Source organism: Hylobates moloch, unplaced genomic scaffold (assembly GCF_009828535.3).
Source record: "Hylobates moloch isolate HMO894 unplaced genomic scaffold, HMol_V3 SCAFFOLD_1, whole genome shotgun sequence".
Lineage (NCBI taxonomy): Eukaryota > Metazoa > Chordata > Mammalia > Primates > Hylobatidae > Hylobates > Hylobates moloch.
Window position 1 is genome coordinate 146081487 of NW_026652276.1, and position 17702 is coordinate 146099188.

The 17702-nt window shown below is 35.5% G+C and overlaps 1 protein-coding gene across 8 annotated transcripts in view; it reads left to right on the forward strand.

Moving 5' to 3' along the window:
• The window catches only part of HYCC1 (hyccin PI4KA lipid kinase complex subunit 1), a 204359-nt gene that overhangs the window by 92066 nt on the left and 94591 nt on the right, over nucleotides 1-17702 (forward strand). For 7 of the 8 annotated variants that reach the window (XM_058446527.1, XM_058446524.1, XM_032759512.2 and 4 more), the window contains one exon: nucleotides 15469-15547. In XM_058446527.1, the coding sequence (XP_058302510.1) occupies nucleotides 15497-15547 (51 nt within the window). In that variant the 5' untranslated portion in view covers nucleotides 15469-15496. Of the gene's footprint in view, nucleotides 1-13137; nucleotides 13156-15468; nucleotides 15548-17702 lie in introns of those variants that run through there. The other variant, XM_058446533.1, reaches the window with a different exon arrangement.

The window sequence follows — 17702 nt, forward strand, 5'->3', positions numbered from 1 at the left end:
CATTTAATTAATTCAGTTAGGGTTTTGGTTATAATCAGCACACCTAGACTGCACTCCCTATGCCCTTCCTATGGGGACAATCTGAACCTCTTAAACCTGCCAGACACATACATGCTCTTTTGTTCTAAATTTCAAGGTTCCTGCTGATTTGTTAATCAGTATATGTCACAGTAGTGGACAAGGTGACAAATAGACCCCGCAGCAGTGTACACATTAGTAGTTAAGAAAAGGGAGAGACTATTTTGGAAAATCATGAAACTTCAAGTGAGTCCTGATAGGGAAATGGAGAGGAAGGTGAAAATATTATAGAAATGGATGGGGGAAGAAGGGAAGATAAAAATGTGTAAATCAAATAGATTGTTGGAGAAATATAGAAAATTGGAAGAATGGTTACATGGGTGGTAGAACCAGAATATTCAAGTCAGTGAGGTCAAGAAGTAGAGTTTCAGAAAGGAAGACTCTTGCTTCAGGTTACAGAAAAATAATGACCATAGAGAAAGGGCTGATAGAGTTGTCATTTATAAGGTCATGGAGAGTAGATGATGAGACCCAAATTTATACTGTAAAAGGGGTTAAGGAATAAATTTATGGTGAGCAGTTGGAAGTGGTGTAGTAGATTAAGCTACCAAATCAGAAAAGTAATCAGTGAAGAGTAAATAAGGATGGAGTAACTAGGGCGTTAGAATCTGATGAAGCCTTACTCCTGTGCCCCCTCTTTTCAGAACTATAAGATCGTGAAATGCATTCTCAGTTGTCCAAATGATAAATATTTTGTCAGTGATACTTAGAGGTATCATTCATTGACGACCTTTTGTTTGCCAGTGCTTTATTTGCATTATTTTTAATCCTTAAAACATCCCTAAAAGGTAGATGTTATTATCTATCGTTCACAGTTGAGGAAACTGAGACTTAGAAAGTTTAAGTAACTTGTTGAAAATTGGCCTGGGTTTTTTGGACTCCAGAGTCAGCATTCTTTTCATTATACCATGTTGCTTCCTTTATTTATTGAGCTATATTAAAACACTGGGGGCTTATAAGAGGAATATAGGTGGGATTCCTCTGCTTGTAGAAAGTAGTAGAAGAGGCCGGGCGCTGTGGCTTTCACCTATAATCCCAGCACTTTGGGAGGCCAAGGCGGGCGGATCGCGAGGTTAGAAGATCGAGACCATCCTGACTAACATGGTGAAACCCTGTCTCTACTAAAAATACAAAAAATTAGCCGGGCATGGCGGCATGCGCTTGTAGTCCCAGCTACTCGGGAGGATGAGGCAGGAGAATCGCTTGAACCCGGGAGGCAGTGGTTGTAGTGAGCCAAGATTGCACCATTGCACTCCAGCCTGAGCAACACAGCAAGACTCCATCTCAAAAACAAAACAAAACAAAAAAAGCGGTAGAAGAGAAATCCTAATTATGCTTGCTGTAATTTGTATTGACTATATTTTTATTTAAAATGTTTTTATAAAGGGAATCCTTCTAGTAAGCTCCCCTACTATACTCATAATATCTAATTTTTAACAATTGCTGTTATTTGGAGATGAGAATTTTTTTTTACCCATGATAATGATGGGCTGAGAGGAAAGGAAGGACAGGCCAAGAACAAGCATGTAAAGAAAAATAAGACTAAAACTTGTTATTTTCACTATGAGAACTTCAAATATGTCATACAATTTTAGGTAGCACCTCAGAAAGGCCAGCCTCTTCATGGAAATCATATTGAGCTAGTCCCAAGATGGTAATTAGAGCAGATACTCTCCATATATAATATAATAAATAATAATATATATAATAAGATATAATAAAATAAATAATATAAATAAAGCACCAGATTATAGGGCTCCAAAGAATTTATTGTAATATAGTGTGATTTACTGAATTTAGATTTCATCAATCAGGAATTAGTTATTGGTGAAAGGGTCTAAGCAGATGTTTGGTTTTTCTATAATAAACGCTTTCTTCAAAAACAATGTGTAATTGAAAAAGAAATGCTTAAAATACTTTGGGGATTAAACATTCTTATAGGACTTTCAAGTAAAGTACTTTGGGAGGAACCAAGATAGAAATTTTTGCTGTGCTAATTTTAGCCTCACATTCAGCTACAAAACAACGTCTAGGTTACATTCTGCTATACTAGTATAAGACAGTATTATTGAAAACTTTATTTTAAAAATAATTTTATAATTCAGCCTCTGCTAAAACAAATTGACTCTTAGCCCAGTTAATATGAATCAGCATGGTCATACTGAACTATTTATTTCTGCTTTGGTTACTATAATGTTTTTAAACCAAGAAAAACAACTATATTCATAATATCCACATAGTTTCTGACTGGGGAGAATCAAATAGAATTTTGTACAGTCAAGATCTGTTGTTTTTATTATTATGGCCCTATTAGCACACACTACCACCATTAACTGTGTTTACTTACATTTTCTCATTGCACTTCCCTCTTTGCCCTACTATTTTCTATTGAACATCTGAGCCTCTATTAAAGGTTAAAAGTCTCATTCCAACATATTAAAGGGCAGCGACTCCCTCTAAGACATTAACTCCCAAGTTATTTGGAATTTGATTCTCTTAACATTTCTGTCTTTCTTTGTCCCCAACATTGCAAAAAGGAAAGCACTTAGAATGCAAAGAACTTTAAGGAATCAAAGTAGAGCTGTGCTTTGGAAACCATATTTCCATATGCTATTATGTTTGGGAGAGAGGAAAGAGGGGTTATTGATAGCAAAATGAAAGATAATGTTTACATTGGGCTTTCTTTTACATTCCTCCTCATTTTTTCTCATAGCATTTATTTATTTTATTTTATTGTTTATATTCTGATTTACCTCGAATTGTTTTAAAAGGACCTAAGGCACACTCATTTCTGCTGTTTTAGGTTTATTTGTCTCTCCTAATAGACTGTGAATCCCCTAAGTCAGCTATGTCGTATTCATTTTTGTAAATCTAGTATCTAGGACATAGTTGGCATTTAATAGTTTATGAATAAATGAATGATATTTAACCACCTTAATATAAGAAAAAAAAGAGCCAGGTTGGTTGCTGAACCCTAGCTTACTGCAGCTTTAGTGGTATTATGGGCTGCATTGTGTCCCATCCAAAATTCATAAGTTGAAGGCCTAACCCCCGGTACCTCAGAATGTAGCATCATTTGGAAATAGGGTCTTTAGAGAGGCAGTTAAGTTAAAATGAGGTAATTAGGATGGGCCCTAATTCAGTATGTTTGGTGTCCTTGTAAGAACAGGAAATTTGGATAGGCCGTACAGAAGGAAGACAATGTGAAGACATAGGGAGAAGACCGCCATCTATGAGCCATGGGGAAAGACCTGAAACTATTCTCTCAGAGCTCTAAGAAGGAACCAACCCTCCTGAATCTTGATCTTAGACTCCTAGCCTAGAGAACTGTGAGAAAATTAATTTCTGTTGTTTAAGCCACCCAGTCTGTGGTACTTTGTTACGGCAGCCCTAGCAAACAAATATATGGCTTTTATACTTGGATGTAGCAAAATCTCAAATACTCTTAATTTGCCTATTCCCAAGAAACAGTTTGCCAAGGCTAATGTCAAAGCCTCAAAAATTTATATACTTCCCCTAGGTAAAACATGGAAGAGAAAAATTTGGATAGCTTAATGAAGAAAGTAATAACTATTTGACTCCTCCTTCATCTTTCCCAATACAGCCAAGGGCAAGCAACTGGCTAATTCCTTAATTTAATTGAATTTGTTTAGTTTGGTAAGGAGAAAGTGTTTACAGGGTATTTGTGTTGCTAGGTGTTCAAGAGCCTCTCCCTGGTTGCTTCTTCACGGTAGAAAATGGAAGAGGAAGACTAAATAAAATACTTTTTAATATGATGTTGATTTGAGCTAATTGCTTGTGTATAATCTTAGTCACATTATTTTACTTGTGTTATAGTCAACAGGGGCAAAACAGCATGTCTTTTACATGCCCATTGCTGTGGTAGTGCTGTATCCTTTGATCATCAACTAGTCATACTGAGTTGCCACAGTGGTTTTCAGCATTTTTTCATTACATGCTGTAGCCACAAACTATATATATATATGTGTGTGTGTGTGTATATATATATATACAATTTTTACCATTATTTCTTCTTGACATTTTTAATTGAGTTATATATCAAGTAGTGCTGTGTTCAGTCAATTTTTATAGTGCTTTCAGATACTTTGTGAAGAGAAAATTTCAAACATATACAAAAGCAAAATATTTGCTCTTTCATTGTTTGCAGACAGTTTTCCCAGAGTTCTGAAAGTAGGGTAAACTAAATTAGAGAACTGAACAAAGGTCTCAGCCCCAGAATTAAAAAAAAAAAAAATGTTTGCCATAAAGCAAAGGAAACCAAAACCAAAGAGAAAACCTCTGACTTAGGGGCAAATAAGAATTTTGTTCTAATTTTGGCATTTCAACTTCAATCACACCCATGTTTTTGGATCACTCTTGTTACCAGTATGTAGGCACTGTGGTAAATACCAGTTGATAGATTTTTCTCATCTTTTTTCTTTTCCTTCATTCCAACTGAGAAAAATACTGCAACCACATGCTAACAAGTGGCAGAGCTGGGTCTAAGTAAATTGAATACTTTTTCTCCAGTACCCTACCATGTTCTTTGACTACCCTATAGTTCTCAACCTGGCTGCCAAACACAATCATCTGAATAATTTACTGTTCCCTACCAATTTATTTGAAAATGAAAATATCCTACTTTTCAATTTAGAATGAAAATATTAGGAAGAAGAAAAGAGTAAACAAGAGTAAATTATTTATGAGACAAGGGAAAGGTTTTGAACTGTTTTAGGTGCCATGGGTAGGGATTGCTGATAGCATGGTGATTAGAATGGGGTCTTTGGAATTGGGCTGCATGGGTTCTAACCCTAACTTAACCACTTTGGTAGTGTGTGATCTTGGGCAAGTTATTTCTTTAAGTGTTAGCTTTCTTTTTTGTGAAATAGAGGTTATGTTAATTTACCAGCTAGGATGGCTATGAGAATTAAATTAAAATTCTGATAAATTGCTTAGCATAGTGCCAGAAACATAAGTGCTTGAGGAATGTTAGTCATTATCACAACATTATCTATGGACATCTACCATTGCTATGTATGACACATTTGGTCACATTGAGTGTTTTCCAGACCATATTCCCAATGATGCCAGTTGTGTATGGACAGCAAAGGATCCCATGGTCAAATATATTTAGGAAAATATTTCATTCCAAATGCCTTTCTTAGAGATTAATAATACAGATTTAGCATATTAAAGGCTCTGAAAAGTCCTTTGATAAAAAAAAATTCTTTAACTTTGTCAAGTAGTTAAATTTTCACAAGGAAAGCCTTTTTTTTCTGCTGTCCTCTAAGGTCTGTCTTCATGTGGCTTCTTATGCAGATGTCTATCCCTCAGCTCTTGTAGCATGGTGGTTACCCACTAAGAGGGATTATTCAAGAGGACAGGTCCTAGGTGGAAGCTCTTATTAAGTCTGTCCTTGCAGCACCTTGCTAAATTCCACTGGCAAAAACATGTCACTTTGCCAAGCCCAGCATTGATGCGGAGGAGGACTACACAAAGGACTAAAGAACAGGAGAGATCATTTGTCGAAGGTCGTAAATATAATAGTAATAGTGTACCACATATTTTTTAAAAAGGTCCATGATATATTAGGTGAAAAATAATCAAGTTTTGATAGAATGATTGTATTTTTATGTTAAAATCAAAATATAAATGGACTATGTATACATGTATGTATATATGTGCATATATACATATGTACGTGTTTTGATAGAGCAGATATATTTTGTTTGGTTGAGCAGATATCTATATAGATATAGATAGGTACCTATCTATATAAATATATTATTTGGTTGATATATTTTTCTTGGTTGAGGAGATACATTTGTTTTGGTTTAGATATACTTCTCAATACATTTTAAGAGTAGAGAGTTTTCAGAACTGCTGATTATATAGTATATGTGTAGAAAAAAGTTTGAAATAATATAAAGTTAACAGAATTTTCTTTTGAAGAGTAGGATAGCAGCAGTGAGAAGGATGATTATTTATTTTAATTATGTGGAAAAGATTTAAGTGCAGCAATTTAAAAAATCTCCAGTAAAGAAAAATATTAGCAGGGATGGGAGATCAGTTTTCTTCCTAGGTGTTCATAGTTTTTGTGTATGTTTTATTTTCTTTCTTGGCGGAATTTTTATAATCTTTTATAGTTGCATAGTGAGCAGAACCCTTGTTTTAAACTTTTCATTGTTGATTTTTTGCATTTCTGATAATTTTCTCATGATTGCCCTTGCAATTATTCCTCTAGAAAATGTAAGGTGCTACCTTGACTTACTTTCCTCTCGTCTATTCCCTGCTTTTCCTTTGCCATCTGGATTACAATTGCCTTAAGGACACAGATCATATTTTACTATTTGTTTGCTAATAGTGCAAACTAATAGAAACACTTTGCATTATACTCAGTAGGCACTCAAGGGCTTGCTGAATTATTAGTGTTGCAATTTGAACATATAGTAGTATTGACTTTTTGCATATATGAAAATATTGAATGAGTTTCCCCTTAATATGACCTCCCATTCTATGTTTGTTTTTGCTACTTCTATTTCTTTGTTCTTACTCTGATTCTGCCCAGCCTACTGTCTGGATAAATTATATGAACAGGCTGTCGACTTGACATCCTGTTCTAGTGAATACGTAGAAAGCATTTCTAATCACCATGTTATTTAATATGCAGTTGTGTGATAATCATGTTAATGAATGTGATTGAGGTAATTATTATAGTTCAGCATTTTTACACTGATCTCTTAAAATCTGTTAACAAACTTTATCGTTTGTATGTTAGTTATCAGGGCTTACTGAAGTTTGATTCACTGAGGTAATACTTGAATCACTTAGTATATGCTATAATTATATTTTGTAAAAGGTGGTACAAACATTTTGGAAAGCTTTATTACAGCAATAACTGCTCTTGTAGATTTTTACCCAATATTAAATGTAAAATAATTTGTTTGTGATATTTTTATGTTTAGTGAAATACATAACGTATTAATGGGCTTTTAAGATTTCTTATAACATTCTAATAAGAGGTTTTCTAAGTCAAGATTATCTGCATCAATCAGTCTTTAAAATAATCAGATGAGGCTGGGCGCGGTGGCTCACGCTTGTAATCCCAGCACTTTGGGAGGCCGAGGCAGGCGGATCACGAGGCCAGGAGATCGAGACTACGGTGAAACCCTGTCTCTACTAAAAAAAAAAAAAAAAATTAGCCGGGCGTGGTGGCGGGCGCCTGTAGTCCCAGCTACTCGGAGAGGCTGAGGCAGGAGAATGGCGTGAACCTGGGAGGCGGAGCTTGCAGTGAGCCGAGATCGCGCCACTGCACTCCAGCCTGGGTGACAGAGCGAGACTCCATCTCAAAAAAATAAAAAAAAATAAAAAAAAAAAATAATAAATAAATAAAAAATACATAAATAAAATAAAATAATCAGATGATGCTGTTACGGTTCACAGATGCAGTGCCAGTTCTCTCCTGGCAGCTTACCTTACCAACACAGGCATTTCATTAATAAGAGCCCCAAGTTTTTCCTAGGTAGGGTGTAAAAGCTGAGGACTGAAAGGAAGATAGAGAAGAGAAGCATAGGCAAAGACATGGAGCCTGGAGTGGCATGGATTATTTTGGAGAATAGTGTTAAGTAAAATTTGGATAGGTAAATTATGACCATATTATAGGGAAAGTTTGATGTAGAAGATTTGTGAGGTCTGATGTCATGGTGTGTTCAGGAGAAAAGAAGTTTCGGCAAGATTATATGGCAGCAACATGCATGGTGCACCGGAGAAGGGAAGAAATCAGGAGCCAGAAGGCTGTGTGATCAGCACATGCAGAGGAAATAAGGGCCCAGACTCAGGGTGTTGCTGCGGAGATGGAGAGCAGATGGTAAATTTGACAGGCATTATAAAGGGTGAAATTTATTCCTCTATTCAATAAATATTTATTAGATACTTGCTGTATGTTACTTATGCTTATAGTATCTGGACTGAAATTTGCCTGTAGTTACTACTACAGTTTAAAACTTTAAAATTATGTTATATAATTTTTATTTGAAAAAAATTAAAAAAAAGTTGAACCACTGAATCATGTGCTATATTAATGTCAATAAGAAGTGCTCATCGTAGTGCCATGGTTCCCAGAGATCTCACCATTCTGTCTGTTCTTATCTAAAAGAAATCTAAATTGTTAATAAATTGTACATGATCTTAGTCGAGGCTATTTGAATGCTAGCTCAAAAAAGAGGGAGAATATTTGCAATAGAAATCCAAGAGCAGTAACTGTTGGCCTCAGAAGTTTCACAGCATTGTGTTTGCTGCATTCTTTTGGTCAACATGGTTGTTAAAAAATAGTTCTGCCTAACTTCTCTCATTAGAGTCCAAATCAGATATCCCTTCCCTGGAAAAAATGTTCTTCTAAAGTCCTGGAGGATCTTGTCTATGGCCATAACACCTTGAACGTGCCTGATCTTGTCTGAAGTCCTGGAGGATCTGAGAAGAATAGGAAGATAGAAATGGGAAATGAGAAGAAAGAACTTGTTACCTTCTAATTGTTCTAGCTTTTCCAACAGAAACACACTGGGCTGGTTGCCATAGCACACTGATATCCCAACATGATCTTATTTGTCCTTGGGGTAGGCAAAAGATGGTTTAGCCAAAAACCATTTTATTGAGTAAAAACCTATGTTCTATTCTTGATAATCAGACGCTTGTTTTGTGATTTTTGGGGAAAATAGGCCTAAGTAATAGGCCTTTGGAAAGACTTCCCAAACCTCTCTTACTGTGAATTATATTACTTCTCCTGGTGCCTTGAGAGGCAGCTATATCTACTTGATGACCTAGGTAGGCAGTGAGGCATCAACACTTCTTTTTAAACAACTCTTCTTTATACCTTCCTCCTTCACAATTGATTGGTCAGTTTCTAAGCAGCAAAATCCTAAAATTAAATTAATTTTATTCTGTAACATAATCTGAACATTTCTCTCTGCTCTATTTTCCTGAAATTCACCCAGGAATTCTTGATAATCTTCTGGTAGCGCTTAATTTAACTACAGCAATGGCCTCATTGCATAGGAGAGAAGTTTAAAATTTCGTGATGTGTCACAATCCATTTATAGAAATTTGGTTGCTCTATAAATTTATAGAAACTTAAGTTTCATAATGATATATAAAACAAATGGTTATAAAAAGTTTTATAGTAGTTTGTAGTTAGTTCTTAATGATGAAGGGGATGATGTAAAAAAATAGTAGGAATAAGGAAATTTTTAGAGTTTTACAGTGAAAGTTACAAATACTTTTAAAATATTCTTATAAAATAATTAAAATGTTATGTGTCTCTGATGACAACACTAAAAGATAAATTTTGGTAATTTTTATTAATAACATAATGTGGGAATTGAAGAATAAGACATTTGACTTAGAAAGGTTTTATTGTACATTGAAAATATAAAAAATTAATGTTATACAGACTAATTGGGCTAGTGAAATACTACATAGACTCCTAGCAAGCCTTCTAATGTAATTTTAAATATTCTGCTCTGGAACATGTTTGGCAAAAATAGGAAGTTAGTTACACAGCAGGAAACATGTATTTTAATTTTGTCTCTTTTACCTTTGAGAAGAATAAAGTTTTTACAAATGCAAGTATATTTTGAATATTACTAGAGATGTCTAATCAGATTTATAAAGCTTGCAGAGTTACATAATCAAGTCTTTGGCATAGATGTTAATAGGTTACATATTAGATATGAAATGTGGGGGTGGGTTAGCAACTTGTAGAGAGCCTCTTGCTGCTTGCTGGTAGAGAGAAACAGTTTTTAAATCATTTTGTGGTCAGTTTGCTTTTTGTCCTATCTAAGCTTTACTGATACCTTTAGTCATAACTGTTATTCATCTTGAAGCCTAGGGCTAATGGAAACATTTTTTTTACAATTGTACTGTATGTGGTAAGGTCAAAGAAAAGCTTATGTCAGCTAGTAAACACTGTTGGCTTTTTAATTTTTTATTTCTTTAAATACTTATCCTACAATAGTACTCCAAACCTTAGCATCACACAGTATACCCATGTAACAAACCTGCATATGTACTTCCTGAATCTAAAATAAAAGTTGAAATAAAAAAATTATCCTATACTTTATAGAATTCCATTGTTCTCTTTCCTACATAATGCATTGATATTTCAGGATTCATTTTTAATGTTTGTATATTTTCACTTCTTTTTTTTTTTTTTTTTTGAAATGGAGTCTCACTCTGTCATCCAGGCTGGAGTGCAGTGGTACGATCCCGGCTTACTGAAACCTCTGCCTCCCAGGTTCAAACAATTCTTCTATCTCAGCCTCCCAAGTACCTGGGATCACAGGCACATGCCACCATGCCTGGCTAATTTTTGTATTTTTAGTATGGAGGGGTTTCACTGTGTTGGCCAGGCTTTCTCAAACTCCTAACCTCAAGTGATCTTCTGGCCTCAGCCTCCCAAAGTGCTGGGATTACAGGCGTGAGCCACCACACCCAGCCATACTTTCTCTTCTAAAGATATTCTTACTTTTATAGTTAAAAGGAACTTACCAGGGGCCAGGCACGGTGGCTCATGTCTGTAATCATATTGGATGGTACTTGATATTCGCATGACATCATGTTGACGTTAACTTTGATCAAGGGAGTGCTTGCCCGGTTTCACCACTATACAGTTACTCTTTTCCTCTTTCCATACTCTCTTTTTTTGCAAGTGAATAGCTATGTCCAGTGCACTCTCAATGGGGGAGCAAGGACTAAGCTCTACCTCCTGGACGAGATAGTGTCTACATCTGTTATTGGGAGTTCTTCCGTAAGGAAGCTTTATCTCCTATTCTCTTACTTATTTAATCATTTATTTATATGAGTATGGCCTCATGTATATTTATTTTATACTTTGGGTTATAATTCAATACTACATTATTTGTTCTGTTGCTCAGATTGTTCCAGCTTTGGCCCCTGGGTGTTCTTTCAGGTTGGCTTAATATTTAAGAGTATAAAGAGTCCCTAACCCAAATGTTTGAAAACAGGTGGTCTAGGCTATGATCATAGACTTTGATCATAGGATTGAGTAGCTGAGGCAGGGAGGAAGAAAATATTGTAGGAGGAGAATTCTAGGAATTAAGATTTCTAGGAATTAAGACTTCAGGTAAGAAAAAAAATCACCAAGATTTAAGCAGGAGTTGTTTGAAAGTATGACAGTGAGCTAGGAGCTAAGATCATGCACAAATGAAGGGGAGGGACCGAGCAGGGCCAGGGCATGGGGTGGATTGATTGATAGATGATGGTGACAGAGTTTCAAAGCAGCTTTGGGTGGATGGTTGAAGGAGGAGGAGAATGATCTTGAGTGGTAATAAGAAGGAAGGAGAACACCTACTTTACCTCTAGGCCCAGTGTTTTCTTTCAGGGATGTGTGAGGAAATGCAATCGCTATTTGGTAAGGTTGCATGCAGGGAAACTAGTGTCTCATGAAAATAAGAAAGCAACATTTGAAGAACTGTTGAAGATATAGAGGATTTTGCTGGTAATAGACTGTAAATTCCAGAGGACACAATGGAAGTATATCCTCCATCCAGAATTAGGATGGGATGGAAGATGGGAGCAAAATAGAAGATGCACAAAGAGTTATGATGACTAGTGTGTGAGAGATGAGTGTCATATAGGTGTCTGTAGCTTCTTGTGGTGCTGGACATAAACAGAGATGAAGGGAATAATGACTTTAGTCCTGGTGGACCTAAGGCAGACAGTGGTGGTGAGACTGTGAAAGTTTCAGGGTAGGGAGGCATGTCATAGACTCCCTTTTGAGTTCTGCAGGAGACAGAGAAGTTTGGGGAGGAACAATTTTATTCCTTGAATGCGTGCTAAACAGGTGAGTGTCCATGTGAGCTCAGCTATGCAATGAGGGCTCCCATTTGATCTCTATCAAGTGGAAGATAAGAGACCCAGGGCTGACTGGTGTTACTAATGTATAATATACACACAGAAAAATGTACAAATTATGAAATGTTTAGCTTGGCAAATTTTCACCAAATGTATACACTTGAGTAACCAGCACCTAGATCAAGAAACAGACTGTTATCAGAACCGACAAGATAGGCCCCTCAGGAACAGCCACTGTCCCAACTTCTAACACAAATGGATTCGTTTTATCTGTTCTTGAAATTTACATAAATGTAATTATACAGTATGTACTCTGTTTTCCTGCATTCTTTTATCCAACACTGTAACACAGATATAGTTTATTCATTCAAAGTTATATTTTGTTGTATAGAATTTCAGATATTGTACAGTATATCGTAATTTATTCATTCAACTATTGATGGACATTTGGTTTGTTTCTAGTTTCTGACTATTAAAAAAAACCTGATCTAGCCAAGTATGTGGTACACTCCTGTAGTCTCAGCTGCTTGAGAGGCTGAGGTGGGAGGATCCCTTGAGGCCAGGAATTTGAGGCTACAGTGAGCTGTGATAGCGCCATTACACTCTAGCCCGGGTAACAGAGTGAGACCCTGTCTCTAAAAACAAAACAAAAACAAAAGCCTATTGCTCAGATGAACATTTTCTGAACATAACTTTCAGAGAACAGATGTCCTCATTTCTGTTGTGTAGTAACATGGGTAGAATTTCTGGGTTCGTAGAGTATATGTATATATCCTCAAGTTTAGAGGATATTGCTAAAGAGTTTTCCAAGATATTGTACCAATTTGCATTCACATTAGCTGTGTCTGAATATTGATTGCTCCATATCTTTTTCAACACTTGGTGTGATCTTTCATTTTAGCTACACATGCGAGCGTGTGTGTGTGTGTGTGTGTGTGTGTCAGTGTGTGTGTTTGTATGGTGTATTTCACTGTGGGTTTTAACTGACATTTCCCTGATGACTAACAAATTTGAGCATGTTTCATGTGCTAAGTTTCCATTTGAATAAGTGATGGTCTTGTTTTTCCTATAGGATTGTCTACCTTTTTCTTAATAATTTATGAGTTCCTTATATATTCTGGATATGAGACTTTTGTCATGTATATGAATTGCAGATATCATCTGCCACTCTATGGCTTTGCCTTTTCATTCTCCTAGTGATATCTTTTGGTGAGTAGAAATTCTTACTTTCAAGGAAGTCCAGTTTATCCATTTTCTCTCCTTGTGATTAGTGCTTTTGTGCCTCTTGTTTAAGAAACCTTTGCCTAGCCTAAGATTATGAAAGTACTCTCTTGCGTTTTCTTCTAAAAGCCTTATGGTTTACTGTTCACAATTAGATCTATGGTCCAACTGAAACTGTTTTGTTTGTTTTTTTTTTTTGCATACAGCATGATCTCTAGGGTCATGGTTCTTTTTGTCCTCCCCATGTAGCTATCCAAATAACCTGGCCCCATTTATTATAAAGATCATCCTTTCCTCACTGAATTTCAGTGTCATTTTTGTCATAAATCAGGTGACCATATATGTGTAGGTCTGTTTCTGGCCACTCTATTCTGTTCCATTGGTTGTTTTCTATCCTTCTGACAGTGCCACCACTGGCTTAATTACTATAGTTTTTGGTAAGTTTTATACTAAGCTTTGCTGTCGGAAGTCCAGGTCCCACAGTTCTGTTGTTCTTCAAGACAGCCCTTGACTGTTCTTGGTTCTTTGCATATTCCTCTTGATTTTTTTTTAATTTTTGAAAAATTAACCTTAATTTTAACTGGAGAGTTATTTTGAATTTTTGTAAAAATTTTACCTCCCCAGTTCTATGTAACTTGACGTAGTGTGGTTCAATTTGTGATAACTTTCTGTCCTAATTTATTAAACAATGGAATTCATACAAAAGAAAACTTTTGTGCATTTATATTGGCTTTGCTTTACAAATATACATAACATAAAAAAGTAGATACAGGCAGACAGAAAATGAGAGTAAGACAAGGAGAATCAGTTATGAAACTCACAGTATTCATAATATAAAAACAAACAAGTTACTCCAAAGGAGAGGTTTTCCTGGTACTAAAAACTTAAGATGTGAATTTTCTAGACTCTGTTGGCTTTTAAGGAGGATAAATGTGATCTAGCAGTGCTTTGGTAACATTTTGGACATGATTTCAAAGCCCAGTTTCTCCAAACAGACAGTTCTATAAAATCAATAATACAGTACATATATGTGGTTTTCTGTTAGTCTGACTTGATCCAAGGAGAAATATTTTTTATTTTAAAAGTAAAATGCATATTACCCAAGTAATCTTTTATGAGTGAATGAATGAATGAATGACCAAAAAATGTTTTAATTGTGTTTTTTATGAGAATTAGACAGCAGAAACCTTAGAATGTATTCTTTGACAAGAACCTGTGTTGTTCATTAAGGCATATCTGGATACTTTCATAGACAGCTGAGCAGAGTTTCTAAGAATTAGTAATAATAATAAAAATATTGCATAGTAATAATACTTTGTTGCCAGGAATGGAAATAACTGCTTTTATTTGCATCTTAAAATGTACTCCTCACAATAACTCCTTGCAAATAGGTACTATCATTATCCCTATTTTGCAGATTAAAAAAAAGTAAGGCAAATATATCTTGCCCAAGGTTATACTGCAAGTAAAGTAATAGAATCAGAATTCATTTCTGGCTACTCTACCTGAGTTTCTACTACCTTATAATGCTGATGAAAATTAAGTAGCCTAATGAAGGATTTGTGACTGAATTTGGAAGTTAGGAAGTTCAGATAGAGCTCAAGTTTTCTGTCAGGAAATAGTTTCCAAGTCTACTCCCATACAAATGGATAGGTGAAGAAAAATACATTGCATTTTGACAAACATTTTGCTTGAGATAAAACTGTTCTGCATTTCCTTTAGCTTATTTCTTTAAATTTATACTTAAGTAAATCCCAATCTTCTGAATAACTGTTGTCAAATATGGTCATTTTGAATATTGTCACTTTTACTTCTTAAAAAATGAATATTACACTTTCAAGAAACCAAATGGCTCACCTAGTTACTGTTGTAAAGAACTGAAATATAAGCAAATTAAATTACTTTAATGCTTTCTATAAAGTCAATTTTGGATGCGTGTCTTCTTATGTTTTCACAGTTTTGAAATATTTTCTGCCTTCTTTTAAGATAAATGATCTTTTTGAAATTATTTTATTGAAACTAGGGAAAAATGTCCAATATGTTTTGCAGCTGGCATTCCTGAAAACTAAATGAAAATTGCAGAGCAAATTTCATCATGTTATGATATTTATACTTTTGTCAAAATTCTTGTATTTTAAGGCTTGTTTGTGCACATTGGTTTTGAAATGAATTTAGTAATTAATGTTTGAAACTCATTTCACAAATATGAAGTAAAAACTTTATAGGATTATCTCTGTTCATAGTAATCTGACTAAATAAAATATATTCAAAACGTTAACATTTTTCTATGTTAATTTTCAGGTTGAAGGTTTAGAACAGATGTGGAAAAATGTTTACTTCAGAGAAAGGGGTTGTGGAGGAATGGTTGTCAGAGTTTAAGGTAATATTTACTGTTCTACTATAGTAATTATATTCCAAAGAAGTTTTGTCTGGGGTTTAAATTCCAGTGATTTTTGTATTTTATATGACTGAAAGGCTAAATATCTGTGGAAGAAGTATTTTCTATCAAATCTCAATAGAGAGTTATTTACACATAGTAATCTTTTCTAGGAACTTGATTCCTTTTTTCTCCCAAGTGGTTCAAATAGTTTATTCGTTTGTTTATTTTCTTTCTTTCATGGCAATACCACAAAGTAGTTAAAGTCTCTGAATGTTGATGTCATTCTCCAACGACCATCAATGATTCATTGTCAAAATGTTTCTTCCAGTTTCGAGGCAGTGGAACTGGGTGTGACCAACAATGAGGAGAGGATGGGAAGATATTTGCTCAACTTTATACCAGTGAATCTTTCTCTAGTTGGCTAACCCAGTGGCTATATAAGGGGTGTATAACCTTTGATTAGTTAATGAAGAAAATAAAACTTATATTTTCTTGTCTCATGAACTTTTCTCTAGGATAGCTAAAATAGTATTTCTTTAATGAGCTAATTACTTTTCTCTGTCCTTATGTGACACATAATTATGTGCACTTGCATGATCATGAACCACAGGAATGAAGAGTTTGGGCTGCAACTATCAGTTTGATTTTGTCCAGCCCAAACAGCCCAAGACCTATAAGGACAAAGTTACAGTTTGACAAAGTCAGGCTTATTGGCTTGTTGCATTGAGAGAGATTGCCCAACAGACACCGTGGGACCATCTCACCAAACCAAAGAAAAGATAAAATTATAGTAATTTGGAGGAAGGGTAGAGTTTAGGTGAAATTTAAATGAAACAGTATTCTGGTAGACTCAAAACAAAGCAGGGCTGTTTATAATGGGGTGAACATCTGGTCTGGCCTTCAAAGTAGACCCAGGATCTTGTTGTCTTGAAAACTACAAAGTCAACGTATATTTGAAATGTTATGTTCAGAAACTCCATATTTATATCTCTGCACCTGGGTTGAAAATCAAGGCTGCTTCTCTGTGTCAAAGTGACTTAGATGCTCTAGGCAAGAGTGGGATGTTTTGTTCTTACTGATACATGTTCAACAACAAACTTTTTTATAATCTGTGATTTTAGATAACAAGTCGTCTTAGTAAGTAAGAACTTAGTAGTCACTCATAGAAGGAGATTGTTATGACATTTTTCAGTTGCAGTGTGTATTTAGGAAAAGCACTGTTTCCTGTTAATTTTAACAGCTGGCCTTATCTGTCTCTTTTATCTAATCCTGATGAATAGCTGGGCAGACTTTTACTTTCTCAGCTTTTATAGCCATGAATTGAGCATCCTTCTATGGATTCCCCAAGTCATCATGAAGTGACATAGAATGTTACAGAAGTGCTTTCTACATATTTTAATAACTTGTGGCCAGATGTGGTGGCTCATGTCTGTAATCCCAGCACTTTGAGAGGCAGAGATAGAAGGATTGCTTAAGGCCAGGAGTTGAAGACCAGCCTAGGCAACATAGCAAGACCCCCTCTCTCCAAAAAAAAAAAAAAAAAAAAAAAATTAGCTGGGCATGTTGGTGCATGCCTGTAGCCCCAGCTACTTGGGAGGATCACTTGAGCCCAGGAATTCAAAGATGCAGTGAGCTATGATGGCACCACTGCTATCGAGTCTGCTGACAGAGTGAGACTTTTGTCTCTAAAAGAAAACAAAACAAAACAAAAAACTTTGATTAAATGTTGTGTGTGTGTGTGTGTGTGTGTGTGTGTGTGTGTGTGTGTGTGTGTTTCCTGCCTGTATTATCTCTGTGTTTAAAATAGTCTGTTATCACGGCTTTTTTTTTTTGGCAGATTGATGGAAATTGTCAAGTTTTAACAGCTGAATGCTATTTCTTCTAGGGCATTCTTATGTTTAATGATGAAGTAAAATACGCAAAAGCAAATATCGCTAGCTATCCATTCTTTAGGATGGGAGTTGTGGAAAGAGAGCATGTTAAAGGGTGGGTTATAGGGGTAAGATCAGCTAGTAAGGTAAATAATGGAAAACCATGACTGATCTCCTTCCCTTTCCATCTGTTCATTTATTCCCTTCCCCTCCTGGTTTGGATATATAGACACCTAGGAAGTGCAGTACCGAGGAGTGAGGGGCAGAGTAGCGGTTATCGGCAG